This window comes from Gavialis gangeticus, unplaced genomic scaffold (genome assembly GCF_001723915.1).
Source record: "Gavialis gangeticus isolate Ggan-Ray unplaced genomic scaffold, GavGan_comp1, whole genome shotgun sequence".
In the NCBI taxonomy this organism is placed as follows: Eukaryota; Metazoa; Chordata; order Crocodylia; family Gavialidae; genus Gavialis; species Gavialis gangeticus.
In genome coordinates, this window is record NW_017729024.1 from 125,238,000 (window position 1) to 125,247,849 (window position 9,850).

At 42.0% G+C, this 9,850-nt stretch overlaps 1 protein-coding gene across 2 annotated transcripts in view; it reads right to left on the reverse strand.

Annotated features, from left to right (window-relative positions):
* The window catches only part of ZNF366 (zinc finger protein 366), an 87,826-nt gene that overhangs the window by 11,709 nt on the left and 66,267 nt on the right, over positions 1-9,850 (reverse strand). For both annotated transcript variants that reach the window (XM_019517668.1, XM_019517667.1), the window contains exon 4: positions 1,713-1,887. In XM_019517668.1, the coding sequence (XP_019373213.1) occupies positions 1,713-1,887 (175 nt within the window). The remainder of the gene's footprint in view (positions 1-1,712; positions 1,888-9,850) is intronic.

The window sequence follows — 9,850 nt, forward strand, 5'->3', positions numbered from 1 at the left end:
GGATATGAGGATGGGATGTGCCCCTGAGGGACCTGAAATTACATCCTCAACTGCTGCTCCCACGGCGTCAACCAAAAGGCTGGTGCATCTGTGCCACCACACCTCCCCTCTGGATCTGTCTCTGCTTACAAACAATATGTCTTGTATCAAACAAGCCTTAGGAGCAGAAAAATCTGTTTATGATAAAGTGTACACAGCCTGCTTTTACTTATGAGCAATTGTGTAACTAGCCAAAGATCCACTGAGTTAAACAACACATTTCCAAAAAAACCCCAAAACCCACAAACACCCACGCCCTGATTTGTAAATATTTGTTCATCTAAATTGTTATATATTAGGATCCTTTCTTTTTTTCATCTTAGACATTGCTAGATCATGTATATCACACTCTAGTATATAGGAAATATGTATCCATGAACATACATAGATCTCACCCAGCATAGAATTGCCAGCTATCAAGAAAATCCAACCTAACAGTATCTCCTCCTCTGATATGCTGACTCTGTTTGAAGAAACAGCCACAAACTCAGGTGCTTTTGGATGAGGGAAATGAATGGATTTTGAAGTCATTTGGCATTCAATAGGGAAAATGCTCATGAATGCTTACGTCTTATAATCTAAGCGAGCTCTAGAGTTCCCCTCTCTAAATTGTGTCAGTACAGCACAAAAGAGGCAATTGGTCAGGAATGAATTACTTTTTAGGTCAAACCAACCATATTGGAAACCAATAAGCAAACCAGCAAGAATTATGGAGCCCTGGAGCTACATGCTCCCAGCGAGACACCCAACATGTGATCTGCCTTATTTGGCAACAGCTTTAAATGTGTTGCCCTGTATAGATCTTCACAGATGACCACCAAGACCAGGGAGAAAAAAATAACAATTTCCTGACCAAATTCAGTTGGAGCAAAGTCCTCCAGGTTAGCTCTGCTATTCTGTGGAAATCTAACCAAATTAAGTTATAAAAATTATTTTAAAATAATGAAACTACACCCTCAGTCAGGAGGATCAATGTAATCCTAGCCATGTTCTCTAATTATTTCCCAGCCCACAATAATTGACTTGGTCTTAGCGAGATTGAATCATAACCAACTCTCTCTCATTTGAGCCTCAAATGCATCCAGGCATTTCAAGAGAAATTCCACTGCTCTGTAGGTGGAAGGAAGCTCACCTTCCCCAAAGTGGTGGAGAACAGGGAGCAGTCACAGGTCAGGCTGGGCCAGTGTTTGATAAATTTCTGTAATCATACTAAGAAATTCCTGTCCTCCTTCAAAATCCTCCTTAATGCTTCCCTTTTCCTTGGTGCTTACAAAAACCTTGCCCATTACTAAGTTCTTGGTGTGCTAACACACTGCTCCTCAGGCTGACCAATGCTGTCTCAGTGTTTCCTTGTGCTCCTCTCCTCTTTCTGTTTGTTGCCTCTTGCCTTTCAGTGAAATTGAAAGCTCGTTGAGTCAAGGACCACTTTTTGTCCTGTGTTTATAAGACACCGAGCCTTTGTCATAGGCAAGGACCCCATAGGCAAAAACTAGGTGTATTAGTAATAAAATAATAATTGAAAAATAATCTCCAAACAATATGAGTTTTAGTCACTTCCAATATTATTAACAGAGGAAATGTCTATATGTTTTCAGATTCCTGTTACAAAGCCCTTTAGAGTGTTCATCATGTGTATTCAAACTGCTGCAAAAATAACTGTTGCTAATGATTACCTTGAGAATGAAATCCTCTTTCCATGACCCCATGTTTGACTTTCATGTGCCTGGTGAGGTTTCCCTTCAAGGTGAATTTGCTGGGACAGTAGAGACACTTGAAAGGTTTGCTGTCTGAGTGTAAGTGCATGTGTCCCATTAAATTGTGCATTCTGTTAAATTCCTTTCCACAAAGCTGTCAAAAACAATGGAAATTAAAATGATTTATTTTGTAGATATACCGACAAGAAGAACACTTTAAAGGTAAATACAATCCCCCCTTCATGAGATGAGAATGTACTGCACCCAACAGCTTCTCACTGCATTTTATCATGGTGAATTGCATCCAAAATACCCCAGTACTGGACCAATGTGGTTGGGGTTATTCTGTCCAGACACTTTTACGCAGCTACACTTTAAGTTTCCAGTGACTTATGGCAGACTCAAAATCAAGGGCCCTTCAAAACTGGTGAAGTCATCTGAAGAAAGTAAGAGGGTTAATGCTATAACCTGTCATGCTCTTAACTTTAAACAAATCACAAGTAACACATTTCTAGGCCAGCTAGGCCAATGGTTTTCAATCTGTGTTTTGTGGACCCTTGGGGGTCTGCAGACTATGTCTAAGTAACCTGCCAGAGATGACTATGATCAATCAAAAGTATGTGAATACCCACATTTACCATTCAAAGGGGTCTGTACCTCCATTCAAAATTTTTTAGGGGTTCACAAATGAAAAAAGGTTGAAAATCACTGAGCTAGGTCATACACTTTCTGCTTTTTAAATCTAGACTTTAATTGAGAGCAATGCCATATTGAAAAGGAGTAGGAAGACCTTTAGATGCAAGATCAGATGGGGAAAGGAAACCTATAGAACACTTATTGAGATTATAACTTCCCCTTTACTTGACTTGAGGTGACAGAATTTTTAAGGTTAAAGATAGAACAAGCAATTCCTTTTTTTCTTGGTTTTCCTCTAATCTGCTCCTTTTCTGACTACTACTTGTATTTTTGTGCCTGTGATGAGTAAGCTGGAGTTTAGACAGTCCTGGGGCTACATTAGTGACTCAGACTTCCCTGCTGCATGCTTGTCAGCTCAAGCCATTGACTCAGTAGGTTTCCCTTTGATAAGACGATACTTTTTCATTTTTTCCCCCATAAGTATCCTTTTATTGTCTCTTCTCCTACAAAGGAATGCTCTCAAGGACACTGAAGTTTGATAACCTTATCTGGATTTACACAACTGAATTTAAAACACTCTTATTAGGAATTATAAATTTACTTATTCCTTTCAAATTGGTGTCTTCCCCAACCAAGAATGTTTTCATGAGTTGTAGAACCTCTACATTTTAACTCCTTTCTGGAAAAATTTTAGACAAATACTTTTCTAATAGAGTTATTTAATCAGAGTCTTCATGTTACATGACCTCACCTTTATTCCATACCTAAAGATACTATTTTCTCCAATATTTGTAATAGGGAGAAAATGTTGACAGTGTATTCATTAAGATTTCATTGAATTTAAATGAGAAATTTTGGTTTTATCTCATTCTGATTTTGATATTTATGACATTTTGGAAATCTACTATGCTATTATTGAGGGCTAATTCAAATTTACAGAGCTATCTATCCAAGCATTTGTCATTGGAGGGGATGACTAACATTTTGGGCTAATCTTGGGTAGAATACCACCGTATTGTGTTTCATACACATGTTCATAAGAGGAGCAGAATACAGGTAACTAGGGTAAAAGCTTGCATGGTATCCACATACTGTTTTTGACAGATAGCTAGAGCTGGGTGAATACTACAGAAAAGTTATTCATGTATTCACCTGAATTTTTAAATGATTTGGGTGTTTGTCTCCTCTTTGTGATTGTTTTTGTCTTAATATTCTAACAAATAAACTTATGGGAAAAGGATTCACAGAAAAAGCCAATTTTAAGTAAATACTTCAGAGTCACAGAAAAAGAGTAATTAATTTATGCATGTAACTATGCACACAAAACTCTTGATTATAAGAGCTATGCAATTTGAAAACAGGACTACATAGCCTATGCATCCAGATAAAGTTAACTGGCCTACTGATTTATTTCCATTTTTGACTGTTGAATATTTTAAACAAACAGCTAATACAAAATTATCAGATTGGCAGTATTTGAAAAAAGCCATAGGAAATTTCAGATGTCTAAATTTAAGAATTCACAAGAAGAACATGAAGCAATGGTTATTTTCATCAACTGAATAGTTTCAAACTAATTACTTGATCCTGTTCACAACATACAATATATAGAAGTGATAACATTCTAATATAATAAAGAACTTAGTTGGTCTGTCTGTCTGTAATGCTCTTGGAGCACTCTGGGTACTGAAACAACCAACCAGAGTGCTCCAGAAGGATTACAGGCAGGAGGTGGTGGAAGCGGTGATGGCGTGCTAGAGCACCACCATACATTCATAGATTAGATTCATGGATTGTAAGGCCAGAAGGGACCTCACAAAATCCTCAGGTCCACCCCCCTGCACCAAGCAGAAAAGATAACTGGGAGTCAGGTGATGGCAGGGATGGAGCAGGATGGCCGGGATGGAGGAGGTGGAGCGGTGCTGGCATAGCCCCGCTCCCCGGCCCTGCTTCTTGGAGGTACCAGTGGCACGGGGTGCTGGTGAAGGGGGACGGAGGTGATGGCAGGGCAAGCTCCCCCCCCCCACACTCCTGGGAGGTCGTGGCAGTGCAGGGAGGTGGGGGTTAGAGTTAGTAAGCTTACCCCTCCCCTCCCCCCAGGTCATTCTTGATGGGGAATTTGCTAGTACTGAGATAAAAAGCAGAAGCTTTTATTGGCTTTTCCTCAATTGTTATCTAGGGCTTTTTTAATGTGTATTTCTGCCAACCCTTTATGCAGGAGTAACCACAGCATTTGACTTCACAAACCTGTGCAATCAAATATGGCTGCAGGATCAAGTTCTGGCCTTATTCACATTTAGTGAGCAATCACCACTGAAATCAGTGCATCAAAAAGCATCCTATGAAATGTACTGGAAGGGGAATGGAGAGGAACAGAAGTACTAGCATAATAAATTCATAAAGGACAATGCCAACTCTGCTGTTATCTCAACAGCAGCTGGAACAGCCTATGATGTGCCAGTAGGTCTCTGAATAAAAGAATACTGTGTAGAGAAGAACTGATGAATTTTATTAAACATAATTCATAGCAGAAGTCTTTTGGTTATCTGTCTGTAGTATGGCTACTCTGTTTCATCTGTCAGATTTTACCTAGTGGTAGGCAATTTGACACCTGTAACTGTCCATCTATACTGGTAACCAAAGAAATGAAGTTGAACAGCTTTCTGAATAAATAAAGTAGTTCACAATGCCTTTATACGGTGTAAAAATAAATCTGGTGGCAGCCTTTTTGGGAAGTATCACGTTTATATTTTACTTTCTTTGAAGGAAACATATGAGGACTTAATATGTAGCACAGCTCGGATTTGATTCTCTGGACAACAAAGGTAAGGTTTCTATTCTCTTAGGTCATTCAGACCTGTGCACCTGCCCCTCTTAGGAAAGTCCATCCCTTTTATGCAACATTAAGGAAACAATTCCCTGAGAAAGAGGAGTTAGAGGAAAATAAAATGAAGGAGGGAAAATGGTTTTCCAGAATGGTTCTACTGAGGGACCTCTTACAGGTTCCCCTAGCCCTTCTAAGGGAAAAGGCTCAGTGGTACTCGGTCAGGCTCAATCCACCTTTCCAGGTGAAAACAGGTAAGTCACATGCTATAAGACTGTAACTCAGAGGAAGATGTTCAGTGTTAAAGAGTTATGTGCTGAGATATAAATGGCATCTTGAGTCCAGGGAACATTGAGGGTAGGGAACAGAAAAGGTGTCAACTTTTAGGGAGAGCATCTCTGTAGTAAGAAACTTTGAAGAGGAAAAGCCATTTTGTTGTAGGAAATCCCCAGCAGAAAGGAATAAAGAAACTCTTAATTCCCACACAAAGTTGGAGTGGAGTGAAACCTGTAAGAGATCCTGAGCTGAAGAAAAGATATGATCTACATGTGGAACTTCTTACTGTTAATTAATGGCTGATTTATTTAAGACTTACAGCCAACATCCTAAAAGAAGGGGACTAAACTTGTGTGTCTGCTAAGAGGCCTCAATTCACTGACTTAACAGCATTTCATTACAGAAGGCTGAATTAGCTGAGCCATTCAATCATACCTTAATAACTCATTTTCCAAAGCCTGGCCACTAGGTCCTGCCCAGGCTTTTTAATAATAATTTGTAAAGTTTTTAAAGCTTTTGATTCTGTTATTGGTTTGAAACATTGGTCTGAAAGACTGGTACAAACTAGGGACAGAATGGGCAAGGAGACTCAAGTAGATTCCACGTACTATGAGCCAGGGTACCCTTAAGGCTTAGGGATCATTTCATTTCAGTGGGATTTTGGGAGGACCTGAGATTACATGGGGGAGCAGTGCTTTCAGAAAAGAGGTGAGCTGAGTTCAATCTGCAGTTCTAAAATAGCAAAAGCAAAGCTGTTCAGGATTATATCCCCAGAAGAACAAGAAAATCTAGACTAGCTGCCACCAAGTGTGCTTGGCACCACTAGAGAAGATCCCAGTGTATTCTACAGACTTCAGTGCTAATGGTAAAGCTCCTATTCGCTGCACTTGAAGCAGCCTCAAGTCTTCCAGTAGCAATGCTGCAGCATCCTGGGCAACAGCTGTAGGATACTGCAGTATTTTTTTAAACAAGGAAGTATCAGTTTAGGTTTGCAAATGCTGTAAAGATCTCCACTCTTTAGTGGGATTACAAACTGCAGCTGGGTGAGGAAACATGAGGCACAAATCTGTGCTACTCTCCAGCACTAGATAGTCTGTGCACCACTGCGATTAGTAGATGTATAGGAAAGTCTGGTATTTGCTTTTGCTGTGAGAAAAAGGTAAAGAAAACTGCAGCCTGCAGGGAGGTAGAAAAGCCACTGCTGTGCGGTCTTTCCCTTCCATTCCTCTTCCTTTTTTTTTCTTCATAAGAAGGGTGTTCCTTTCCTCAAAGAGAGAGAGGGAGTGGGAGAAAGACTGTAAACTGTCCAAAAGGACCGTGAGAAAACAGGAAGCTTTGAAAAGTACAAGAGAAAGCAAGATGAAATCTATTTGCAGGCGGTTCCCCAGGGACATGTGAGCCATTGTTAAGCAGGCAGTTCATACAGCAATATCCTTCCTTCTGCTGAGGAGGAGCTTGGTGCCAAAAGGCTGCTATCTGGTCATTGCCTTAACTCTCTGAACACCAGCCAGGGAGGCTTGAGTAATCAAAGCTTCTTTTGGGGGACTCTACCAGACAGGCAAGAGATGTCCTTAAAGCCAGGGGTCCTGACTCCCCTGGTTTATAGGAGCAGAACTCAGTTAACTTCAGAAATGTTACTCTTGATTTAGCCCAGTGTGGCAAAAGAAGAATCTGGCTCAGAGTGCTTTCTTGTCTCTGTTCTGTTTGGGGACATTTGGGTGGAGATAGGAAAAAACAGGTGTTCCTCTGAAGTTTGTGCTACCAGCTGAAAAACACGTTGCTACTATTCCAGTTACCCTGCTCATAGTACTGGCACTTCTTTATTTAGGCAGCCTGTTGTCATCAAGTCTATCCTGAATATGAATTAAGGGTCTTGTTGCATGGTAATTTTATGTGGCTTCTAGAGACCTTAACCTCTGGGCTGGCTGTATGTTAACACCTTTTAAGTGACTCACAGCACTTGTTATTCTGCTTAATGTTATGCCACTCCGGGGCAGGATTATCTCTAATCTGCCTATTTTTTTCTCCGGCTCCATTAATTTGTGTCCTCTCTCCATGGCTTTTCCACCAAATTGAATTCCTCCAGCATTTCAGGAAGCAGTAGGCCCTCCAGAGTCAGGGTGAGTGGGGACACAGTGCAGCTAGGCACAGCACCTCCCCCCCCCCCCCCCCCCCCCCCGGCACGTCCAACAGAGCAAGCACTGCAGCACATGTGCAGACCCCACACTTACACACCACTAGAGGGAAGCTCCACGTACTGGAGCAGGCTGCCTTCCCCGCCCCCTGCCGCTCAGGTCCCGGGACTGCAGGGAAGCAGGGCCAGGACCTGCACAGCAGGGGGCAGGGAAGGCAGTCAGCTTCAGAGCATGGAGCTTCCCTCCAGTAGCGCACAAGTGAGGGGCTGCATGTGCACCAGGCAGATCGCCATGCAATCACCCCCACGTGTAGCATTGGACAAGGCCACATGCTGGGAAGCAGCGCCTGCGCTAGGCATGAGTATCCCAAGCACCCCTGCCTGCTGCTACTGTTGCTGCTGACACCGCTGGCAGGGGCTGTGCACCATGGGAGGAGTGTGTGTTGGGTCCCCACACTTCCCATCCGCCTTCACTCCCACATCCTGCCCACCCAAGCTCTGAACTGCTGCCGCCCCCCTGGACACAGGCTTCGCACTGCCAGCAGCCCCACCCTCCATGCTTCTGCCCAGCTGCAGTTCCCCTTCCCTCACCCCTGCCCCCACCCCTGCTGCATCCCTACCTGGTGCCTGGAGCGAGCAGGACACCAGGGAAGTCAAGCACATTCCCCGGCAGCTGCAGCATTGGCAGCAGTGGCAGCCTGGCTCAGAAGCTGTGTGCTGGTCGGGCTGGGGCCTTCACCCAGGAGAGTGGGAGTGAGGCACAATAGGGTGTGTTGGTGGGGGGGGGGTGTATACATGGGCACCTTGCTCCCACCCTCAGGGGTGGATGGGCTAGGTGGGGTACAATTCATTGGTAGGTGCTGTGGGTCAGATGAAAGTACATGGCAGGCTGAATCTGGCCTCCAGGCCATGTTTTGCGCACCTCTGCTCTAGTGGCAAGTCACAGCTGTGCAGGCAAGGGGCAGGCAGAGCAGGTTTTTTGCCTTAATGTGTGACGGCTCCACTAAGCCAAACAACACTGCTGATTAACAGTTGTGAGGCTTTAAGTGTAAGGTGCAACAGGGCTCTAACAGTGTATCTCTTAAAGTCTGAGGCCATACATTGACTCTTCGGTAGCTGAGAAATTTCTCTTCTGTGGGACGTTTTGACTTTTGGAATAAAAAATTGATTCTGAAACAGAACTAAAAACTGAATTTTCAAAATTTCCCACATAAGGAAAATTCCTGAAATAGTTGATTTGGGATTATCTAAACATTTCAGTAAGAGAAAAACACCTAATGCTGGTAATCCCAAAACTTTGTAGTGACAAAATATTAAAGCATAAAAATACAAACTAAATTAAGATGATACAAGCAAAATGCATTTTAAGTGACCAAAAACAAAATACTTTGACATTATTGAAACGAAATAAGAGTGAAAAGATTCAAGTTTGACGTTTTCACATTTAAAAAATGTTGACATTCACACATTCCCTATACATATATAGATTTTGGTTCACTTTCCAATGGGAAAGCATTCCATCAAACTTTTAAAAATCAGAGCTACTTGGGGGTGGCAGGATTCCCTTAAAAGATCTTGATTCCATATAACTGTTGCATGAAAGACTCATAGAGGTTTCATTAAAATGAATCTTAAGTATCTGGGAACTGAAAAACCTAATGCTGTCAATTTTAGATATTTACTCTACATTCAGTAACTGTGTGTGTCAAGGTTACTAAAATGGAATGGAACCTATAACTTTTCATAAACCAAGGCTGTCAGATTGAGCCACATGGCCTGCTTAAGGATATATGTAAAGATTTCAAAAAGGATGAGTATAAAAGCCAGTCTTGGGCCAGAAAATGAATGTAAATAGCCTTTTCCCTTTACATTAGAAATGGGTATTAACAAAATCCCCAAATCCAAATGTCCCAACTTTATGGGAAGTCAATATCCAGTAGGACCCTTTAATCTCCATCACAGGCGCATGAAGAAGGCAACAATCCTGCTATGTCATCCTATACTATTTTCCTGTTCCCACCAATACCAATGTGCATTTTTCAAAAGGCAGTGTTTTCAGGATACTAGCATCCTGGCCAAATTTAAATTTTGTTATTTATATTTAACCCATTCAAATTCCCCATGCAATTCTGCTTTGCTGTGGTGTTTTTATGTCCCGCCTGAACTGCTGTTGTTGTGTTGTGCAATACTGAAGCTGTGATGTTTCCGTATCTCCTCACGCTATGCACAGATTAAACCTTAAGTGTA